This window comes from Lepidochelys kempii, chromosome 2 (assembly GCF_965140265.1).
Source record: "Lepidochelys kempii isolate rLepKem1 chromosome 2, rLepKem1.hap2, whole genome shotgun sequence".
Taxonomy (NCBI): domain Eukaryota; kingdom Metazoa; phylum Chordata; order Testudines; family Cheloniidae; genus Lepidochelys; species Lepidochelys kempii.
In genome coordinates this window covers 61,775,597-61,799,227 of record NC_133257.1, presented here as the reverse complement: position 1 = coordinate 61,799,227, position 23,631 = coordinate 61,775,597, and the positions used below count along the sequence as shown (strand labels likewise).

Below are 23,631 nucleotides of genomic sequence, written 5' to 3'. Positions count from 1 at the left end.
AGTTTTTTCCAATACACTTCTCTGGGTACTGAAGCTACTATTGTGCATTAATTAATAAGCTTTCCTGGGCCCTAATTGATAAGATCAATTTCCTGATGTCGTTTTCAGTGCCACACATTTAAAGTTACTGAGTCTTCTGTATCTACAAATCTTGTATAATATTTGTTTCTACACTGTTCCTTAATTTTAGACTCTCTACCTTTCACCTCTTTGGAGGTAGAGGAATTAATTAAATGTACAATGACACTTCATTACATTTCTCAATAGAAATGAGGGCTTCCATTTTTTAATTTCTTAGACTTTTTAATAGAAATCTTAAGATCAATAAAAGTTGTGGTGACAAATGTAACTTAAAATCTCAATAATGGATGTATGTTTTCAACTTAATTTTCCATCCATCATAAAATACAGTAATGGGCACTAATCATAAATGGAATATCTTTTTTTTTCTCCTTAAATGTTCATCATATTCCTAGTTAACATTCTTCTGCTCTGTCATGGTTCAGATGTTCCGTAAATTTAAGAAAATTGGGAAAATTGATCAGAATATATCTGTAGTAAAAATGTGACTTCCTGCAACGCTCTTTTAGGGAAGTGTCCTGCAGCACTTTCTCATTATATGTATGTATTTAATCATAGAATGGTAAGACTGGAAGGGACCTTGAGAGATCTTCTAGTCCAGTGCCCTGCACTCAAGGCAGGACTAAGTATTAGCTAGAACATTCCTGACAGGTGTTTGTCTAAACTGCTCTTAAAAATCTCCAACGATGGAGATTCCACAACCTCCCTAGGCAACTTATTCCAGTGTTTTATCACCCTGACAAGAAGTTTTTCCTAACATCCAACCTAAACTGCCCTGACTTCAGTTTAAGCTCATTGCTTCTTGTGCTGTCCACAGAGGTTAAAGAGAACTATTTTTCTCCCTACTCCTTGTAACAACCTTTTACATACTTGAAAACTGTTATCATGTCCCCTCTCAGTCTTCTCTTCTCCAGACTAAACAAATCAGATTTTTTCAATCTTCCCTCATAGGTTGTTTTCTAGACCTTGAATCATTTCTATTTCTCTTCTCTGGACTTTGTTCAATTTGTTCACATGTTTTCTGAAATGTGGCACCCAGAACTGAACACAGTACCTCAGTTGAGGCCTAATTAGTGCAGAGTAGAGCAGAAGAATTAATTCTTGTCTTGTTTACAACATTCCTGCTAATACATCCCAGAGTGATATTTGCTTTTTTTGGAACAGTGTTACACCCTTGACTCATATTTAACTTGTGATCCAATATGACCCCCAAATCCCTTTCTGCAGTACGCCTTCCTAAGCAGTCATTTCCCATTTTGTATGTGTGCAACGGATTGTTCCTTTCTAAGTAGAATACTTTGCACTTATCCTTATTGAATTTCATCCTATTTACTTCAGACTATTTTCCAGTGTGTCCAGATGACTTTGAACTTTAATCCTGTCCTCCAAAGCATTTGCAACCTCTCCCAGCTTGTTGTCATCCACAAACTTTATAAGTATACTCTCTATGCCATTATCTAAATCACTGATGAAGATATAGACCAGAACCGGACCCACTTGATATGCCCTGCCAGCTTGACTGTGAACCACAGATAACTACTCTCTGGGAACAGGTTTCCAACCAGTTATGCACCCACCTTATAATAGGTTGTATTTCCCTAGTTTGTTTCTGAGAAGGTCAAACAAGACTGTATCAAAAGCCTTACTCAAGGCAAGATATACCACATCTACTTCTCCACCCCACCCCCATCCACAAGGCTTGTTACCCTGTCAAAGAAAGTGATTAGGTTGGTTTTACTTGGTTTGTTCTTGACAAATCAGTGCTGACTCTTACTTATCACCTTTTTATCTTCTAGGTGTTTGCAAATTGATTGTTTAATTATTTGCTCCATTATCTTTCTGGGGACTGAAGTTAAGCTGACTGGTCTGTAATTCCCTGGGTTGTCTTTATTCCCCCTTAACACTATATTTGCCCTTTCCCAGTCCTCTGGGATCTCATCTGTCTTTCATGACTTTTTGAAGATAATATAATAGCTAATGATTCAGATAGCTCCTCAGTCAGCTCCTTGAGTATTCTAGGATGTATTTCATCAGTCCCTGGTGACTTGAAGACTTCTAATATGTCTAAGTAATTTTTAACGTGTTCTTTCCCTATTTTAGACTCTAATCCTACCTCATTTTCACTGGCATTCATTAAGGTAGATATGCAATTGCAAACTTTTGGTGAAAACTGAAATAAAAAAGTCATTTAGCATTTCTGCGATTTCCACATTTTCTGTTTTTTCTCTCTTCATTCAGTAATGGTCCTTCCCTATCCTTGGTCTTTCTCTTGCTTCTAATGTATCTGTAGAAAGTTTTCTTAATCATGTACCATAATTCAGTGTAGCATTTTCCCTTTGCTTCCTTGAAGCAAGTTTCAAGCATCATAATTTAGTTTAAAGCCATTTGTTGTGGAAAGCCTGGAAATTGCTGTATGACCATACTGACTGGTCATGCTTACAACAAAAACCAAATTTTAAAGGTATTTAATTCAGAGTAATTTGGGCCAAGCCTGTGGTAGAAATAAAAGCTCTCCAGTAACTAGTTGCTTACTATATGAACCTGACCAATAAATAAGTAAGAAAATAGCTCTCAAAAATAAATATAAAGTATGTAGCAGCTTTTTGAAAAATGTTAATACATAAAAATGGCATTAGTTTGCATAAAAAATTTGTTCACTAAAATGTATAATTAATTCTTATTTGTATAATTCAGTGCTGGATTGTAATTATTTCCAGAGTCGTCATCTGGATTTCTCCATTCCTACAGTACCTCTGATTTTTGTGACTCACTGTTAGCTTCCTCCCCTCCCCCGCCAACCAAAACTTGTCACAAACTAAGTAGGATTTTCCTCTAGTCAGTACCCAAGCTTTTCTTGATTTTGAATAAAGATGAGAGCAAACAAATTTGAGGGAAGAGATTGGAGATGGGAAGAGCTTCTCCCTCTCCCTGTAATTTATATGCTCTGTGTGTGGGTGTGTACCAGCATTGGCAACATCCCTGCAGTTACTGGAATTGGAATAATTAACCTTGTGTGTCAGATTATCAAAGGTTGGCAACAGCCTTTTAACACAATATCTTTAACTGGTCCTGCATAAGCAGTGTTTATTTTGATAATATATTGGCAAGAGTGTGGTGGATTAAAAAATTTAAATAAACATCCGGAGAATATTCCTGGAATAAAACAATTTCAAAATGGGTTAAATTTTGGACATTAAGTTACTTGTTAAAAGGGCTGAGACTTAAAATTTTGTTTGTAACCTTGCCATCTGTATTACTTTTTATACTTTTACACTGTCTGTATAAACCTTCCTATTAACTCTTCTGATACTTTAACTTAGCATCTAGATTGGGTGCTTTTATAAATGTATTTTTAAAAATACTACATAGAAAATAATAAGAAATATAAATGTAGAGATGGTTTGAGCTAATTGAATATTTTGCAATGAGTATTAGCTGAAGGATAATAGATGGGATTTCCTTTTAATGGGTAAACAAATCTAATCTGATCTGAGGCTTGTTTTTTTTTTTTTTTCTCCTTCCTACAGCTAAACTCTACCTCACAGAATATCAACCTGGGACCATCTGGAAATCCTCAGTAGGTTTTAGTTAAATATAAACCAAAAGTTAGACTTTAATTGCTAACTATATGAAATGTTCTCCAGATACGTGCCTTTATTTGCTACTTTGTGCAACTTGAGAGGAAGCAAAGGTTCTAACTCGGCATTAAGTAAATATTATCATGCACATTAGTTGTATGCTGTGTGATTTTAGCATAATCAGCAGATTCTTTACCAGTAGTGTACCCCCAAACAAATCTGAGATGTGTAGTGATGTCTACATAAATAGTTTCATTTAAACAATAGAAAGAATATATAAATGCTCTTGGGGTGGGAGAGAGTATCTTTGAAATATGCAAATGACATGCCTCCCCTTTCCACTTCAGAGCACTACTAGCAGGGTTGCTGCAATCCTGAAGAGGCAGACCCCCTTACAGATTTTTCTTCCTATTCTTCGTCCTTCTCCCCCCCCCCCCACTTCTCTTATCTAACAGGTTTTGTAACTTACTAAGTTTCAAACATGAGTGGAGCAGATGATGATATTATGCAGGCAAGATAAATGCTCCTCCTTGCAACTCCATGGCAGCAGTTTTAAAATATACCCCGGCAAACAAAGTTCAAACCCCAACTCTTGTACGGAATTGCAGTTTGTTCCATCCCCCCTATTATATGACTGAGGGAAGAGTTGTGGGGACAGAATTTGTCCATAGCAACCTTCACACAGCCCTGAGGAGCCCCATTGTCTCCCTTTCTGTTTTTTTAGGCCCTGATTTGCAATTGTTGCTTTTCCCATTCTTCCTTCACTAAAAGAATTTGGTTTGGAGTCTATCCATGGCTTATCTTAATTGCCCAGCTTCTCTTAGCCTAGAGAGCAAAAGGGCTGTTTCTTCATTACTCAAGAAGAACAGATTTTGGTCCGAAGATACATGTAAAACCACTATGTAGATCAAAACAAGTCAACCTGGTTAATCTATTTTCTGTTAGTGTAAACTTGTGTTAATGTCAAACTTCTACAGTACAATATAAGGAATTATATTATGTTGATATGAAAAACTGGCTCATGCAATCAGTATGTCTTTCCTCTCCTTCTGACACATTCTGTGTGGCTCCTATTCTCATTGCTGGGTCTCCTGACTTCCTCATCCTTTTTGCCTTTCTTCTAATTTCTTGCTTAGGGTGTCTGCTCCCCATGTTTGCTATTCTCCTCATTGATAGTACTGCGCCACTGGGAGAGAGTGTGGGGCTTTATATATTGTGCCCCAAATCCTCTTTGGTAGTGCAGTCAATAAAAGGACAACAAATAGAGAGTGGATGGTGGTCCTTGTAATTGTCGAATTGGAGGGCACAAGCCATGTGAAGAAGGAAGGTTGGAAGGCCAAGAGATAGAGTGGCACCTGAATGCCAAATGCCTCGGAATACGTGTACCTCCCAGAGTGAAGGAAGGGAAAGACGGAGTCATAGGAAGAAAGTAGGGTGGACAGTGAGGGGAGGAAGTGCAGAGGCCAGAGAATAGGAGGACAAATTTGAGGAATAGAAAACAGCGAGGAAAGGTAGATGGACAGTGAGGCAGACTATAGAACAAGACAAAGGAAGAGGAAGAGATGCCAAAAAATGGAATGTAAAGAACAGAATGGGGGAGGGGTGGGAAAAAGGGGAGACTTGAGAATGGAGGAAGGACAAGGAACAAACGGCCTTTTTCAAGCAGGGGGTGCCCCAGGAGGAAAGCAGGAGGTATGAGGGGAAAACCTAGACTTAAAAAAAGAAAAAAGGACTAGAATGAACACGAGAGATGTGGGGAGGAGGAGAAAAGAACAAAGAGCAGAGAAGTGTGGAGCTGAGTCTGTTTTGTCAATTTTATTTTTATTTAAATTGTAACACTAACAGTTATATTGTGTTTCCCTGGCAGAAAATAGGAAGTGAAAAGAGGGAAGGGTTTGATTGCAGGCCATAAAAAGGGAGCTGGTATGGGGAACCTCCATGCTACTAGAAGGCCTTAAGTGGGACATGATGTGCAGGGAAATAGTGGCTCACATCAGCACTTCGTTTGCGGTTCAAGCACTTGTTTAAATATAATTCTGAGCACTGTGTAAAATTGTGAAGTTGATATTTTCTACACCAAGTAACCTTCCTCCTTTCTGAATCGCTTTCAGCGCTAAACCAACGGACTTCGACTTCTTGAAAGTTATTGGGAAAGGCAGCTTTGGCAAGGTGAGCTTTCTTACTGTTTCTCATCCTGACTGAACTGCACACTGGCACTAAATTTGGGGAACACTGGGAAGTGGTACTCACAAGTTCAGGGCTGGATTAAGGCAACCTGGGGCCCACGGACACAAGGCCCCTGTGGCTCCACCCTTACAGCCCCACTTCATGCCATGGCACTGTCCCTTCCACCTGGAGTAGCAGTGGCATGGGACCCCCTCAACTCCTGACCAAGAGCAGCAGCAGGGTTTTCCCTGTCATTGGAGCAGTAGGGGTCCTTCTTCCCCACAGAGAGGCAAGGGTGGCAGCAGGGAGGCACCTCAGTACTTGCACTCCTGCTGCTGCATCATGTGCTGGGCTCGCTCACTCTACTGCCACACACCCAGTTCTTTGTTTGGGGTGGTGTTGGCTGGGCTGCCCAGAGCAGTGGGTCTTTGTGGCAATACCCTATTAAGATAGATGGAGCAGTTCACCCATCTCGGCGCTAGTGTTTGAGGCTCTTTAGTCCTACTTCCAAGCATTTCACCACAACCATGAAGACTAGAAACATATATTTTAAAAAGAGACAAGATTCCGCCCTCCTCCACTCCAGGAGCTGGGGCCCTAGGCATGGACCTGTAGTGCCTATGCCATAATTTGGCCCTGCATGAGCTCTCCGTTGTGACATTACAGTTCAGCAGAAACTGTGCAAGATCTTAGATTCCATATTCTGGTCAGTCTCCTTTTGCTGGTGATACTGGTAATAATTGTGAACTATTTTAAGGACCAAGAAATTGTACAGTGAAGTAATCGTATTAATCATGTTTCTCCAGATACTCTTTAATATCAGAATGAGAACTACGCTAACCATGTCTCCTCTCTCATCTTAAATTTCACAGGTTCTTCTTGCAAAACGAAAACTGGATGGGAAATTTTATGCAGTTAAAGTATTGCAGAAAAAAGTTGTTCTCAACAGGAAAGAGGTGAGGGGAAATGCGTTTTTCTTTTCCCCTTCAATTACAAAATTGTTCCTATTTACTTATTGACCTTTCACTTCCTTGCAGCAAAAACATATTATGGCTGAACGTAATGTACTGTTGAAAAATTTGAAACATCCATTTTTGGTTGGATTACATTTCTCATTCCAAACAACAGAAAAGCTTTACTTTGTTCTGGATTTTGTTAATGGAGGGGAGGTAAGTAGTTTTCATATTTCTTTAGGTTTTTGTCTCCTCTTAGGCTAATTTACAGAAAAAATAAAAATAATCCACTGTAAAATGTGCTGATTTTAATATTTCTGTAAGTAAATTAAAATCCTATTGATTTTACCTACCAGTTACAGCTTTCAAGATGTTGCTGTAGACTTGCATTCAAAACTTATTTGCAACTATTGAAGAGTTTCTTCCTTTCTTGTAAAACTCATTTTTATGCAACTCTCAATATAAACCTTAATACACAATTCTTAAACAGCCTTGTTGTCTGCAGCATAGCTTACTCTGAGCACCAACACTGAAGCTGAGGAGACCATAAGTAACTTGAGGAAGAACTTGTGAAAGAGATGGATGAAATCTGTAAATTTTAATAAGACATGCTGGAGTAAATTGATTATTTAACAAGCAGTAAGTCACTAGGCCCAGATAACATACACCCAAGAGTTCTGGAGGAGCTCAAGTCTGAATAGGCTGAGCTGATGATAAAAGTACACAATATCTCCTTAACAGCCACTGCTCCAGAGGATTGGAGGGTAGCAAATATTACTATTTTAAAACATCTCTAGGAGTAATATGATGAATTCTAAACCATTAAACTTCACATCTTTACCTGGAAATTTGGTTGAAATTACTATTTTAAAACAGAATTACAAAACACCTGGAAAATCATGATAGCATAGCGTCTGACCAGTGCACTTCCTTTAAAGAAAAATCATATCTCACTAATCTCTTAGAATATTTTGAACATATCAATAAAGTACTAGATAAAAGAGAATCAGTTGACATAATTTAGATTTCCAAAATGCTTTTGACAAGGTTCTGCACAAAAGGCTGCTAAAGAAGGAAAGTAGTCATGGGATCAGAGGCAAAATAAAAAAACTGGCTTGGGGTTGGAGGAGAGAGGATTAAGAAAAGAATTGAGTGTAAACGGTTGGTTTTCATCATGGCAAAAAGCTAGCAGTGGGGTGCCTCAAGGTTCTGTTCTAGGTCCTGTATAGGTCAACATATTAATAATTTGGAAAGTGGTGAGGAGTGAGGCTGCAAAACTTGCAGATGAGACAAAGTTATTTAGGTTAGTCATGACCAGAGAGACCCAGACAAACTCAGTGAATGGGCAGCATGGTGGCAAACCGAATTTCATGTTGACAAATGCAAACTAATGTCCCTTTGAGGGAAAAATTTAAGCTACTCTTGCGCCTTACATACAGTAGAACCTCAGACTTAAGAACACCTCAGGAATGGAGGTTGTTCATAATTCTGAAATGTTCATAACTCTGAACAAAGCATTGATCTTTCAAAAGTTTATAACTGAACTGACTTAACACAGCTTGGAAACTTTACTATGCAGAAGAAAAATACTGATTTTTAGCCATCTCAATTTAAATGAAACAAGCACAGAAACAGTTTCCTTACCTTGTCAAATCTTTTTTTTAAACTTTCCCTTTCTTGTTTTAGTAGTTACTGTACTGCATTAAATGTTGTTTGTTTTGTGTGTGTGTGTCTGCCTCTCTCTGCTACTGCCTGATTGTAATCCCCATTCTAAATGAGGTGTATGATTGACCAGTCAGTTTGCAACTCTGGTGTTCATAACTCTGAGGTTCTGTTGTAGTTCTAAATTGACAGTCAACTCAAGAAAGGGATCTGGGTATCGCTGTAAACAGCTCAATGAAAACCTCTGCTCAACATGCAGCTGCAGTCAGTAAAGCAAACAAGATGTTACATTTAATAAAGAATGTGATGGTGAATAAAATGGAAATATAACAATACATTTTATATAGATCAGTGGTGCGGCCTCATCTGAAATACTGTGTGCAATACTTGTTACCCCATCTCTAAAAGGATACTGCAGAAATAAAGAGGGCCCAGAGGAAGACAATGAGAATGACCAAAGACATGGAAACACTCATTTGAAGAGAGGCAGAAGAGGACCTTAGAAAGAAAATATTGTTTGAGTGCTTACTCATGTCTATTCCATATTAGGTGTGTGTGCTTGCCACATGCACTGGTACTGGAAGTTGTTCCCTCAGCAGTATCCCTAGGGGACCAGCTCTGGCTCCCCCTGGTTGCAGTGAAAGGAGCGCTGCCAGCTCCCCCCACCCTCAGTTCCTTCTTGCCGCCAGTGACGGTGCTAGAACATCTGCTGCTTCGGCTAGCATTGATTCTTTCTCTGTTCTTGCAAACTCTAAAATCCTGTAAATAGTTAGTTAGTTAGTAGGAAGCCCTCAACCAGACTGACTTACCGGCCAAGTGGATGAGATTTTCCCGCTGAGCGTCCGAGCATGGCATCTCTCCCTCACGTTCTTCCATACAGGCTGATCTGGACTACCTGCTCCATTAAGGAACTTGCACACTCTTCCATTAGAGTGCATCTAGTGGCCATCTCCACTTTTTCACCCACCGATCCAAGGACAGACAGTGTTTTCCCATGATATGACGGTCAGATTCTTGAGATGGCTCAAGAGACTCTTCCTGCAGGTATGGACTCCTGTCCCACAGTGGGATCTTAACTTGGTCTTCTCTAGGCTCACCAGCCTGCCCTTTGAGCCACTGGGTTCCTGCTCCCTTTCCCAATTGTCATGGAAGGTCGCGTTCCTGGTGGTGGTAACGTCGGCGAGATGGGTCTCCGAAATTAAAGCCTTGACCTCAGAACCTCCATACACGGTCTTCTACAAAGATAAGGTTAAGTTGCGTTCCCACCCGGCCTTCCTGCCAAAGGTGGTCTCCACCTTTCATATGAACCAGAACATCTTTCTTCCAGTGTTCTGTCCCAAAACGCACAAAACCAGTGAGGAGAGGCGTCTTCACGTCCTGGAAGTCTGGAGGGCCTTGGCTTTCTACTTAGAACGTGCCAAGCCTTTCCAAAAATTGACTCAACTCTTTATCGCTACAGTGGATAGGATGAAAGGTCACCTGGTGTCCTTGCAGAGGATTTCTAATTGGATTACCTTGTGCATAAGGACCTGTTAGGATCTGGTGGGGGTTCCACCGCTGCCGATTTTCAGAGCCCATTTGACGAGAGCGCAGGTGTCTTCGGCGGCCTTCCTGGCACACATCCCTATCCAGGACATCTGTAGAGCTGCAATGTGGTCCTCTGTTCGCATGTTTACCACTCATTATGCCGTCACTCAGGCCAGAGATTACACTGGTTCAGCAGAGCTGTGTTGCAATCTACGCTTCCGTGAACTGCTACCTACCTCCAGGGATACTGCTTTGGAATCACCTAATATGGAATGGACATGAGCAAGCACTCGAAGAAGAAAAGACAGTTACCTTTTCCGTAACTGTTGTTCTTCTAAATGTGTTTCTCATGTCCATGCCACAACCTGTCCTCCTTCCCCGCTGTCTGAGTTTCCAGCAAGAAGGAACTGAGGGTGGTGGGGAGCCAGCGGTGCCACTTATACCATGTTATGTGGACACCACTCCAAAGGGCACCAGAGGTGGTCCCCTACGGATACTGCTGAGGGAAAAGCTCCTGGCACTGGTGCATGTGATGAGCACACACACCTAATATGGACTGCACATGAGCAACATATCTCGAACAACACCAGTTACGGAAAGCTAACTCTCTTTTCCTGTAGCTAACTTTTCAGTTCTGTGCATGGCAAGGTAGTCTCCAACCCTACAAGTAACTCAATGTCAGTAGACTCCTGCACCCATGCAGACACCAGTTGAAGCCTGTGGGCCCAGGGGGTCCATCTGCACCAAGTAACTTGTAGGATTGAAGAATGTATCCTCATAATATAAAACTTCTCCAAGTGGTCTCAGAATAGAATGTAAGATCCATTAGACTGTTATGCAAGAACTTGTATTGAAGTGCTCCGTACATACAATTGTGAAGTTAGTATGCTATTTGTTATCTTCTAAAATAGAAGAGAATAGAGAAGAAAAAAGAGAACAGCATTTATGTTCCCCACAGATTTCTTTGCTTCCCTGCAGAAAAATGACTTTTTGATGGGGAAGCAAAGGGAAGCCACGAGCGGTCATGCATCCCTCCCCAGCAGTAAGTTTTTTGGGTGCCTAGGACAACCGGCAGAGAGGTAAATCATTGTGGAGAAGGGGGCAGGACTGGGGAAGACCCAGCTGGCGGCTCCTACCCTGTGCCGGGCTCAGCTGCTAATCCTGGCTGGGCTGGGGAGGACAGGGCTTCCTCTTCCCCTGCACGGCATCTAAGGCTGTGTCAGACCCACTCCAAGATTTCTCCCCTGGCTGTAGGAAGCTCTGAAAATTCCCCCCACCCCTGCTTCCTGCACCCATCACTCTTCAGCTGCAGGGGGAGGGATCTCTGTACAGGGAGCTGCTCCCCCATACACCCAACCCCTGTGCAACCAGACCCCCTCATACCCAGACCGTCCTGCTGAGGCTCACTCCCCCTGCACCCAAAACCCTCCTGACAAGCCCTGCTCATGGACCGCCCCAACAAGCCACTCGCACTCTGATCCCCACCCTACTGAGCCCCACTCCCCGAGCATCTGGACCCCCCCTACTGAGTTCCCCACACCAACCGCCCTGCCAAGCTCTTCTCCGCCCCCCATGCACCCCTTCTGAGCACCAACCACTTTCACCTGGACCACCCTGCAGAGTCCCATTACCGTTGCACCCAGAACTCCCCAACAAGCCCCTGTGTATCCAGATCCCCTGCCACACCCCGATCCCCCACTGAGCCATCCGCTCCCAGATTGTCCCACACCTGGATCCCCCCCACACTAAACCTCTCCACAGTTGGATCCTGCCTTGTTGAGCCTGCTTGCCCACACCTGGTGCACCTGGCCCGGTCCTTGTGCTGTGTCAGGGTTGGGTGCAGCCTCACCACTGAGTCCATGTCCCGGTGCGGGGCGGGGAAGCTGCACAATGATCTTCCACCTCTGTGCAGCCAGTGGCCTGTGCTCCCCAGTGCCATGTTGGAGCCTTCACATTTATTTGACAAATAAAATTTGCAGAATTTTAAAATAGCGTATGCAGAATTTTTAATTTTTTGGTGCAGAATGCCCTCAGGAGTAAATTTGTATTGGCTGGACTTGACTTTCTGGGAAACATCCTGTACTCCTATCTATTAACTCATTACACGCTAAGTACTGCTGGGGTTACACAAGTGAGAAAATAAAGAAGTTGCTAAAAGAGGGATATAAACGGTTATGTAAAAGGAAATTTTTTAATTTGTTTCACAGTTCTGCTAGCTTGTCATAAAAAAACTGAAAGTGACTTGCTTGTTACTGCAAAGGATTACACCTTGTAATTTGAAATTTGTATGCCAGTTTGTCTTATCATTTGCATCTTCATATATTTACAGCTGTTCTTTCATTTACAAAGAGAACGCTCCTTTCCTGAACACAGAGCCAGATTTTATGCTGCTGAAATAGCCAGTGCATTGGGCTACTTGCACTCCATAAATATTGTATACAGGTAACCATTTCCTAAAACTTATTTTTGTTCTGCATTAAGATAAATGTAGCAAATCAAGAAAAGCTGCATTTGCTGTTTTTATTCAACCTATTTACACGTGTGGACTTGTGACTTTAAGCTTATAATTATTATTTTTAAACAGAGGCCTGACCCAATTTTTTAAAAGTTTTTGTGTAAAAAATAAGTGACTACTTATTAGTATAAAACTCTGTCTCTTCATTTTTTGGTTACGCTCATAGGAGGATTAATATAAGACTTTGTTTTTAATAGGGATTTGAAACCAGAAAACATTCTCTTAGACTCACTGGTAAGCATATCCTATCTGATGTCCAAAAATGCGTCTTTACATTAACACTTATCTTTGTGTAACTGCAAAATATTATGATACAGTCTTAAATTGGTTTTTCAGTAAGATCTGTTTTGTTTGTTTTTTCTCTCTACAGGGACATGTTGTCTTAACAGATTTTGGACTCTGTAAAGAAGGGATTGCTATCTCGGATACCACTGCAACCTTTTGTGGGACACCAGAAGTAAGCTAACTTCCTTGAGTTTTAGCCAGCACAAGCAAATTGCCACAACAAACTGGGGGAGAGGGTTTCATTTTGGGGGGGGGGGGGTTTGAGTAGGAAGTGTTGGTAGTTTTCAAAGTTGGCAGATAGATAGATAATCTTGCATGAATTAAGATATTTTGTAGTTGACAAGGATTGTACAAATGGCGAAGTGTCTGTCAGTGAAAATTCTTGTGGGAGCGATTTACGTGAGTTATAATCTATCTGAGTCCATAAAATAAAGCATATAGTAATCAAACCTGAAGAAAAACAATGTGTCTATTGAACTTTGTTGGAAAATTTGAATGCCAAAATATGGAGTGCTTCTGTGGTTAAATATTTGTTATGACCAGTTGTGAAATGGATTACATAGAAAATCTTGGTCTCGTACTAAGAGAGAGTTTTTTTTAATACATTTGGTGTAATTCATATTAGACTTACACAAGAGGATTGCAACATTATGGCCTGCGGCCCCAGTTTATAAAAAGCTTTTCCTGAGTTTGACTGTTGTGGGTTGTGTACCAGTCTGTCTACTCTGGGACTTGGATTCAGATCATTCATGAGCTGCTAAAAGTTTAATGATCTAGCTTAATATTTAAACTCCACTTGTTACAATGGTACCTGAGTGTCTAGTATGATCTCTCTATGGTCCCTATATTTGTCCATATCACAAAAACCTAACTGACTATAAAGTAGAGTCAGCAATCTCTGCTCAAAAGGGAGGAGAGGCAAGGACTGAAGGAGCAAAAGCATTGCAGGTCAGGGCTGTGAGAACAATAATGATCCAGCCGTAGCGTCAAAATTCTAAATAACTGAGTATCTGTACGGAATAGCCTGGTGGGGCTAGGAGATTCTGTTCCAAATGTATCTACTCAGATATTATGGTGTTGAGAACCATATAAGTATCTAAATCCTGAATAAACTTTTTTGTGAGGCACCTAGAAACCTGTTAATGTCATGTTGGCATCCAGTAATTGATGGCAAACCATGATATGGAATGTGTCCTTCAAATCTGTGTCCCCTGACTAATTTGTGGCAAAAAAAAAAATCTCTGGATATTTCACAATTGATTATTTATTATTTGTCTGAAGCCTCATTGAAACTTAAAATATAGATCATGTGATTATGCCAGAGGTGGGCAAACTACAGCCCGCGGGCCACATCTGGCCCGCGGAACTGTCCTGCCCGGCCCCTAAGCCCCCAGCTTCTCCCCCGCTGTACCCCAGCCCTCGCAGCCACACCGCTGTGTGGGCAGTGGTCTGGGCTGCGCGCTCATGCAGGGCAGCGCAGCGCAGCAGCGTGTCTGGCTCCGGCCGGGTGGTGCAGCAGCCAGACACGCTGCTCTGAGTGGCATCGTAGGGGGGCTGGGGGGTTGGATAAGAGGCAGGGGATCCCGGGGGGCAGTCAGGGGACAGGAGGCGGTTGGATGGGGTGGGGGCGGTCAGGGGATGGGGAATGGGGTTGGGGTGGGTTCTGGGGGGGGGAGTGATCAGGGGACAAGGAGTGGGGGGGGGTTGGGGGTTTTGGGGGGGGAAGCAGGGAGTGGGAAGTGGTGAGGGGATAGGGGCCAGGCTGTTTGGGGAGGCACAACCTTCCCTACCCGGCTCTCCATACAGTTTTGCACCCTGATGTGGCCCTCGGGCCAGAAAATTTGCCCACCCCTGGACTATGCAGTAACAATAAGGAGGAGTAAGAAACATTTTCTTGGTTTGAAGAAGAATGAGATGCTTCCATGTATTTCCCACTTTTTAAATCCCTCATTCAGTATTCAAGCCCAAGGAGGGCAACAGGATTGGTTAATGAACAACTTGCCCTTGAGAAAGAGAGATGCCATTGGCAGAGGGAAGCTGTTTCTTTGCAGATTCCCACACTGTGGTTTCAGCTGTTTCCACAGTATGCATCCGATGAAGTGAGCTGTAGCTCATGAAAGCTTATGCTCAAATAAATTGGTTAGTCTCTAAGGTGCCACAAGTACTCCTTTTCTAGCTGTTGCTTAGTTGTCTGTGAAGCTACAGAGCAGTGACCTTTCCCTGAAACTTGAAAGAATTGTCAGTTTAGAGATGGCACAGTAATTTGGCAAATTGTCAGTGGGTATAAAGGATAACTTGAACTGGGAAACAACAGCTAGCTATTTAAACAATTGGCTGGATGTCAGCGAGATTTACCAAGTTTGTTAAAGGACCAGAGAACTCTGTAGGAATCTATACAGTAATTTTTCTAAAGATGTATTGTAAAATAGTTGCTTGGATAAAGGCTAGATTTGAATATAACCAGCCTAACTTTTTTTTTCTTTAGTACCTTGCCCCAGAAGTGATCAGAAAACAGCCCTATGACAACACAGTAGACTGGTGGTGCCTTGGTGCGGTTCTATATGAAATGCTTTATGGGTTGGTAAGCTACCTTTTTCCTTTCAAACTCTTTACTTGAATACTATAGTTAGTAATATATAACTTTTCAAAGCAGTTAAAACACACTTTAACTGGTGAATAACTTGTTTTGTAGCTTTCTAACTTACCATCTGGTTTTGTCTCTTGAATTCTGTTTTTCTTTTTGAAGTCTAAATTTCTGCTCTCCAAACTGATGTGACATTAATAATTCTTATCCAGTGGAGTCAAGCAGATATAACCCAGAATAAATGCAAGCGTCTATTGAAGCAGCAGTGGTGCTGCCCTATAAAAGTAAAGTACTACTTGCCAAAAGTGGTACCAAAGACATTGGCAAAGTATTTTTAACCCTAAAATTTCCAATTTCCTCCAGATTACTTCTTAATACAGCAATAAAAAAACCAATCTTCCCACACTTCAGCTAGGGTTTATTTTTTGTAACCTTTCTAAAAACAGCTGTTTTGTGTTTCACAAACTACATTTCCTCCTCACATACAAACGAGTTTCCTTACTTCACCTGGGAAAACATGCAGAACTTTGTTCACCCACTCATGCTCTTTTGCTCACATTCAGTAAGATTTTTAAATGTGGATAGCTTCTACAGCTACCAGTGAATGTGAGCACACCTGGGCAGAGAACAGGAGATGCAGGAAAGAGCTAACAGAGGAATGCAATCCTGGTGTCACTGCATGTGTTACGTGAAGATAAAGGAATTGGCCCATTCATGAAGAAGTGTGGGGGTTTGGGGAAAGGAAGGGGGGGAATTCTGGTTAAAAAATGAAATTTCTATCTATTCTATCTGAAATCAGTCTGCCACTGGGTGAAGCTATTTTTCACTGCTAGTCATTGGCATTTCTGATGGAACAGTTTACTCTCACATTTGAAAAAAGTTTTTTTTAATTGAACAGTACCGTTTCAAAGCCACATTTCAATTTTTCATTTTGTTTTTGTTCAGCCTCCATTTTACTGCCGTGATGTTGCTGAGATGTATGAAAATATTCTTCACAAACCTCTGTATGTGCGCCCAGGAGTCAGTCTTACAGCCTGGTCTATTCTGGAAGAACTCTTGGAGAAAGACAGGCAAAACAGACTTGGAGCAAGAGAAGACTTTGTATGTAATTTCCTGGCAATGAATTATCTGGCACTAATTTATTAAAGGGACATTGTCAAATTTAAGACCACAATTCAACGTTATTTTTAAGAAACAGGTAGAGAATGTCCTTTGAATGCTAAATATCAACTTTAAAACAAAATACCCTAGTTGTCACAAAAAACCTGAAGGGCAGGGGAAGACACATTTATGATGCAGAACTTAGTGTTTTGAGCTTGACTGTTGCAGTACCTGCCAGCAAAGGAAACCCATTTCCCAACATTATATTCCATGAGTTGTGCTGATATAATTGATGATGGTAGTACTCAAACAAGGAAGTTACCAAAACAAAAAGAGCTACACTTTGGTAAATTCAGCTTTCAACGGTGAGAAAAATACTATTTGTCAAATAGGAAAAAGGCAAGGAAACAATTATTTTTTCAGGCTTCCAAAATGGCTTCACAAATAATGGCTAGTGTTTTGCAAACTTCTATCCAATAATATTTTGACAGTGTTCCTTAAGGTTGTGTAAAGATGCATAGAGAAGTTGTCACAGAATTGTGTAGGCAGGATATCAAATGATCTTGCAGTTTTACCCCTGATTGATGTATTTAGGCTTCGTCTTATTAATGTTCTGTAATGTGTTGATCTCGTCATACGCAAACTTAAAAGTTCTGTTAGATTGCTACAGTACAGTTACATTTTTTGCAGCACACTGTAAATGAAAGGCAGTTATGTTTGGGAGGACATAACTGTTTACTCTAGATATAAACAGAAAACATACTGCAGAGTTCCTGGAGGCATTCCATCTGGAGCAGTGCTCATATTAGCAAGTTTTGTTAGCGTGGAGCAGGAACGTGAACATAAATACTATTTGAAAAACCTTCTTGAAACCAGGTTTTGCTTAAGACTTCAATTTAAGCAGAAAATAAAATGCCTTTTCAGAAATGTTTCCCCATCAAATTTTACCCACTCCAGCCATACCTTCTAATACGAATTGCAAAACAAATTTATCAAATAATGGGCTTGAACTTTTTTATTACTAGGGATGAAAGTAAAATCAAACTCTTACCGGTACAGGGGCTGGCTCTGGCCCCGCCCCCCAGAAAGGGTGGGGCCTTGGGTGGAAGGGGCAGGGCTGGAGGGTCAGCGTCCCCCAGCCAGCCCGCCTGCGCTGCCTGGGGCTCCAGCAGCGATTTAAGATTTAAAGGGCTCGGGGCTCTGGCCGCTGCTGTGGCAGCCGGAGCCCCAGGCCCTTTTAAATTGCCGGCCCCAGGGCAACTGCTTCTTTTGCACCCCCTCTCCCCGGTTGGTGGCAAAGGGGCAACGACGTACCGGTGGCTACTTTTTACCAGTACACCATACCGGCCCATACTGCTTTACTTTCACCCCTGCTTGTTACTGCACCAGATCCAAGAAACTCTTATTCTAGCCTGCTGGAAGAATCTCTGAAACAACATTGTATTCCAGCGCTGTAGGGTATATCATGGAAATACATGGAAATAACCAAAGTTTATCTTTGCTTACTGTTGCAGCTTGAAATTCAAAGGCATCCTTTCTTTGAATCTCTCAGCTGGGCTGACCTTCTCCAGAAGAAGATTCCACCACCATTTAATCCTAATGTGGTAGGTGCAATATGCATATTTCGATTATATCTCCCGAATCTCTTCATGTAGTGGGGCAGAATCTATGGGATGAGGACATCTATCTAAAAGTTGCAGAGAATGGCAACCCCAGTACCTCTCAAACAGTGTTGGTGACCATTTCTGAACTGTTTAGAGCAATGGCACTTAAATTAGAAGAGCTAGAGAGCCATTTTTGTTACTGAATGAAGTCAGCAACATGCCATCCTGACATTGCATTGTGCTTTTGTCATAGTGTTGGATTGGAATGTGATAAAGTTGTGCTTTCGTGACTTGCATGTCATGGCACAGGGTCAGAATACTGCACCGTGACATGTTTTACAGCTCTCTCAGACCTTTCTCCACCTTCTGTTCTCCATTCTCCACTCCTGACTACTGGGAAGGGAAGATCTTTCTTTTCCCCTACATCTCCAACTGTTTGGGTGATGGGCAGCTCCTACCCAATAGGTCTGATGCATTCGGCAGTGAGGGTAGCACTCTTCTAAGTTGCGTTTTTTAAATTTGAGGCCCCACTAAGAGGTGCAAGATGTACCATTTTTGTCTAGTTATTGTCATACTGCAGTTGCTGCTTCAGCTTAATAGGGTATCAGACTAAGGGCAGAACTGTCACTGGTGGAATCAGTGTTTGTCAGTCACTAAGCTGATTCCAGGAGAGCTGCCATTTGACATTCACATGAGCTCAAATTCTCTTAGAAAAATACTAACACTATAGAAACCTGTGTAAAGAGAAGGGGCAGAGAGAGGAAAATGAGGAGAAAAACAGGAAAATGAAGAGTGACTGGAGGATGGGGAGTGATTTTTAAAAAAAAAAAAAAGAGAGGAAGGAGAATTCATGAGGAGGGTGAAGAGAAGAAAAAGAAGGTTTCTTGTTTTTGTATCTCTTTTCACCATCTCTTAAGAAGCAGCACTTTTGTCTTTTTCCTTCTGGAAATATTGCACAGTATATGTGGATTTGGCAAATTTACTGTCACCACTTTGATCTTTTGGCCTGAATTATACCCCGTAACAAACTGCTTCAGTACCAGTTTTCAGGGGCGGAGTGATGGGATTAATTTAAATGCTCTCCTTATGAAAGGGAAAACTTCATAATGTAGACAACTTTGAATTTGAAAAATGAAAAATATTTAACAGACAAAAGCATGTAAAAATACAAATGCCATATTAATATGATTAATGCTGGTTTGTGTGTCTCATTCTTAGGTTGGCCCAGATGATATAAGGAATTTTGATGCAGCTTTTACAGAAGAAATGGTTCCTTATTCAGTTTGCATTTCCTCTGATTATAACATTGTAAATGCCAGTGTGCTGGAGGCAGATGATGCATTTGTTGGATTTTCTTATGCACCACCTTCTGAAGACTTATTTCCCTAGGAGGTTAGGAGCCAACAAATGATGCACAAGTACAAGTCTGAAGATGGACTGAAACATGAGTGTGAACATAGCCAAGAATATGTGTAACTAGTGCCTCATTTTATATGAAGGGTTGAAACCAATGAACAAACATTTTCTGCTGTATATGAGGAAATTGGGCATTTCAGATGGCTTTCTTTGGGATTTAAACTGTTATTCCTGCTGCATAAAAATATTTTTAAAATGAAGATCTCTAAAAGCTGTTCCTTTACATGAATCTGTTTTTAAGCAAATACACTGTTTTTTCTCCAGGTTTACATTAATACCTATCCAGGATTTGGCTGTCTTTCAGCAGCAGCAAACTTAGCACATTTATAAATGCCTTTGTAACTATTTACAGTGACTTTGTGCTTGAATTGTAACTATGCAATTGTCTTTTGTATATCATTGTTTAAAAAAAGATAAATGTTTTCCCTGTTATCACCTTTTGAAATATAAGTTCATTACTTGACAGCACTTATGCTAAAAATGTAATTCCTCACTGAAGAATAAGTAGATACTTTAAGGATCCACAAACTGAAAAGTTGCTCATTTATGACCAAATTGACATCCTTACTCCTTCATAAATCCCTTACTTCTTAAGTACTCCTTTAAATTTATACTGGATTATTTGAGAAATAAAGCACTACTCAAAGTGAGTAAGGGTAGCACAAACTAGCCCAAAATATTTGGTAACACTACTAAATACATTGTCTATAATGTTCTTTTCTGATGAAGAAATATCTGAATCTCAACTGCACTAAAATTTTTTTGCATTAAAATTCTATTTTTCCAAAGAGTTGGAGGGCAGTAATCATTGCTACTTTTAAAGGCAGTCTTGCTGTGACCCTACAGAGAGGAGATCGTGCCAAAAGTTAGGGTTATTTTGTGTGTGTATCTGGAATACGAATATATTCTAAATGAACTGTATCAAAATTCATAGTTTCTTGTCTTTCTATATTCTAATGTATCAGCTCTTAAATCTTCACTTGATAGTTAGGAAAAATAACTATTAAACTACCTTTTGATTACTTTTAAGAATATGAAGAGCGATTGTATATAGTGTGTGCCTCTTGTGATTTGCACATATAACCAAAATGCTAACACTGATCAACTTGTTTGGGCTTTTTTTAAACACAATACATCCTGAAAGTTGGCTCCAGTTTTAATGTGACTTTCTTGTAACAGTAATAATACTTGTGATTCACTTTGCTTGTAAATAACAGTTTTGTCTGCCACTTGAAAAGTCTGGGTGCACACTTTTCACAATGCATTTCAGTGCCTTTAACTGGATCACCATGAGAACTTAACTCCTTGAAAGAAATTTAATAAAAAAAAAAAAAAGGCAATAGCAACAATTTAAAGCGTTGAAGTTTCTCTGATCACAAAAATGCAACTTGTGTGTCATAGCTAACAAAACAAAAACCAAGTAATTAAGATAAACATTAATCTACAGATCTTGTTACAGTGGAATAGAAAGAATCCATTTTGAAGATCAGGGAAAGTAGAATGTCAAATAGGACACCTGTAAGTAAAAAGTAGTAATAATTTGCCTAGAATGCTATGTCAGTTGAAAATTCTCAGAAGGTTAGACCAAAATTAATTTCTCACTTGAAGCAATAATTCTCGGTTTGTCACCTGCACAATGATTAACACTGATGCAACACTGAAGAATTGACACAAAGTGTCTGTCTGCTCATGTAGCTCTGCTAGCTAACTAAAGTAGTAATAAAAGGAGAGGGAATGAAAGGGACATAATTCTGTTAATTTCAGCCTCCATTGTCCTCTTTTTCAATAAAGTGTTTTCCACCAGGTATTGGCTTTGTAAAGATTCTCTCCTTGGCTATTTGTATCCTAAACTTTCTAATTTTAAATAGGGTGTGATATCACTGCTTTACCAGGAAGAGGAATGTGCCAGTTTAAGGATTTTTCAAAGCAGTGAAATGTCAGAAACTATATAGCCCCTCACTTCAGTCTCAAAGAGAAAATCTGTAACTGCAGAACAGGAGTCTTCTGAGTATCTATCTTGTATGGCTGAACCTAATAAATAGTAAATCAATCTTTCCTGCTTTTGCACCTCTTCTCTACATAAGACAGAAAGTTACTTTGCCTACACCAGAATTTCATCACAGCTTTTAAAACTAATTCATAGACTGAATTCAAAATGTAATGCACTATATAAAGTGCAAAGTCTTATGAAACTGTGAGCTTTAGGAGTGTACAATGGTGTGTGTTCTGCTTACTGAAGCCTGAATGCTGCCCTCTAACTCACAAGAAGTTTTCATTGATTTAAAATCTGAATTTCAAATACTGAGGCCAGAATTTGGAGACTGGCCTTAGCAAAGGGCATTGCACCTTCTCCTGTGGTTTTTTGGTTGTTTTGTAAGAATATACAGCGGAGGGGGTGGAATTTGGTGCAGTTGGTTGCTGTAGCTCACTTCTTAACATTTTCCTAGATAAAGGACAAATTTAAACAGGAAAAATAATTAGAATGACATTGTTAGTAGTAATACTAGGAGTTACTGCTACTAAAGAAGGCTACTGCTGGCCTACCGACCCTTTTTGTAAAGTTTTCATAACAGAATCTCCCTTTGTGTAAATAAGGGACATAAGGTGGTGATGGTGGTAATAGTGACAATGCAGCTGTAATGTTTCTGCCCGTCAGAGTTAGCAACAACAAGGGCCGGGTTCAGTACCTAGGGGTTCCATTCCAATAACACAATTCAAAACCGGCTAGAGCCCCCACCCAGTGACCTGGGACAAATATATACCACCCCCGCTGGGTGCCTCTAAGAGGCAATACTTCCCCCCTCTTGCAAGCACTGAGTCTGAGTGTAGCAAAAGCCTTTTAATAACAGAGAGAAACAATGTGGCATTATATTGGGGGAACACCACCAACAGGATTCATAACATAACCCATGAGCAAAAACCCATCCCAAGCAAATTGGGCCATGTCCTTTCCCTTTGCTTCTTGAGTCCAACAACCCAAAAGTCTATGCCCCTGGTCAGTGCAGCCCCAGAGTTTGAAAATTTATCTGCAGAGTTTTACCTCCCAACCTGGATGGAGGTGGGAGGGTTAAGGGGCACCTTACATGGTCCGAAGCCGATTGCCCCACCTCTCCATGGGGCTCCGCTCCGCTCCACTAGCCGTCCCACGAATCGCTCTGCTCTACCCTGCCAGCCCCCCATGAGCTGCCTCAGCCGTCCTGCAAACTGCTCTGCTCCACCAGCCACTCTGCTCTGCCAGCTGTTCCATGAGCTGCTCCAGCTGTCCTGCAAACTGCTCCACAATATATCTTTAGGCTCCTCCACTATTTAACACAACACTCAGTAATTTTAGCTCTTTTGTGATTTCAGCTTGTAGTGCCGGTGCACCATTGGTCCAAAGTGAATTCAGCTCAGCAACCTGTAACTAGACTCCTAATAGCAAAAAGAAAAGGAGTACTTGTGGCACCTTAGAGACTAACCAATTTATTTGAGCATAAGCTTTCATGAGCTACAGCTCACTTCATTGGATGCTTTAGTCTCTAAGGTGCCACAAGTACTCCTTTTCTTTTTGAGAATACAGACTAACAAGGCTGTTACTCTGAAACCTGTCATTCTGCTAGACTCCTAATGGAATCAAAATTACCTCTGACATTCTACAGTGGAAGGAGAAAAGTGCAATTGGCATGCAGGACCCAGCAGGAGGGCTATACCACCAGATACTAATACCTGTACCCAGCCTCTCTCAATTCACTGAGTTTTGGAACCCATATCTCTTGCGCAGCAAGTGCTACTTATTTGATGGCGAGTCCCTCCACCATAACAAAAGGTCAAGTACAGTTCCAATATCCTTGATTCACATAATCAGGATAATAATTTATTCTTCCTGAACCAATAACAGAGCAACTGGGGATCCCACAGCAGCCAAAGTGACCATTTGGGCAGCTATGGGCTCATGCTAGGCGGGGTGGGTGTGCCTATGCAAATGAGATCAACCCCTGAAGTTCATTTCCACAACTTGCCACAACTCACCACTAGATGTCAGAGTGGCGCTCATCCTGACTCTCCTTACACAGCCAACCATGCATTGTCCTGTGCTTCAGTTGGCTCTTGGTTATAGGTTAGTCCACAGAAAAAAACTGTTAAAAAGAAAGAGATAATAAATCAGCCCAAACTGTGGAAG

The 23,631-nt window shown here is 41.0% G+C and overlaps 1 protein-coding gene across 12 annotated transcripts in view; it reads left to right on the top strand.

The window, feature by feature from the left end:
* Positions 1 to 20,821, top strand: part of SGK3 (serum/glucocorticoid regulated kinase family member 3) — a 90,069-nt gene extending 69,248 nt beyond the window's left edge. For 11 of the 12 annotated variants that reach the window (XM_073330980.1, XM_073330987.1, XM_073330986.1 and 8 more), the window contains 11 exons: positions 3,609 to 3,658; positions 5,771 to 5,828; positions 6,698 to 6,781; positions 6,863 to 6,994; positions 12,297 to 12,409; positions 12,680 to 12,716; positions 12,853 to 12,939; positions 15,253 to 15,348; positions 16,297 to 16,452; positions 17,967 to 18,056; positions 19,275 to 20,821. In XM_073330980.1, the coding sequence (XP_073187081.1) occupies positions 3,609 to 3,658; positions 5,771 to 5,828; positions 6,698 to 6,781; positions 6,863 to 6,994; positions 12,297 to 12,409; positions 12,680 to 12,716; positions 12,853 to 12,939; positions 15,253 to 15,348; positions 16,297 to 16,452; positions 17,967 to 18,056; positions 19,275 to 19,445 (1,074 nt within the window). In that variant the 3' untranslated portion in view covers positions 19,446 to 20,821. The remainder of the gene's footprint in view (positions 1 to 3,608; positions 3,659 to 5,770; positions 5,829 to 6,697; positions 6,782 to 6,862; positions 6,995 to 12,296; positions 12,410 to 12,679; positions 12,717 to 12,852; positions 12,940 to 15,252; positions 15,349 to 16,296; positions 16,453 to 17,966; positions 18,057 to 19,274) is intronic. The other variant, XM_073330983.1, reaches the window with a different exon arrangement.
* Positions 20,822 to 23,631: the final 2,810 nt, after the last annotated feature.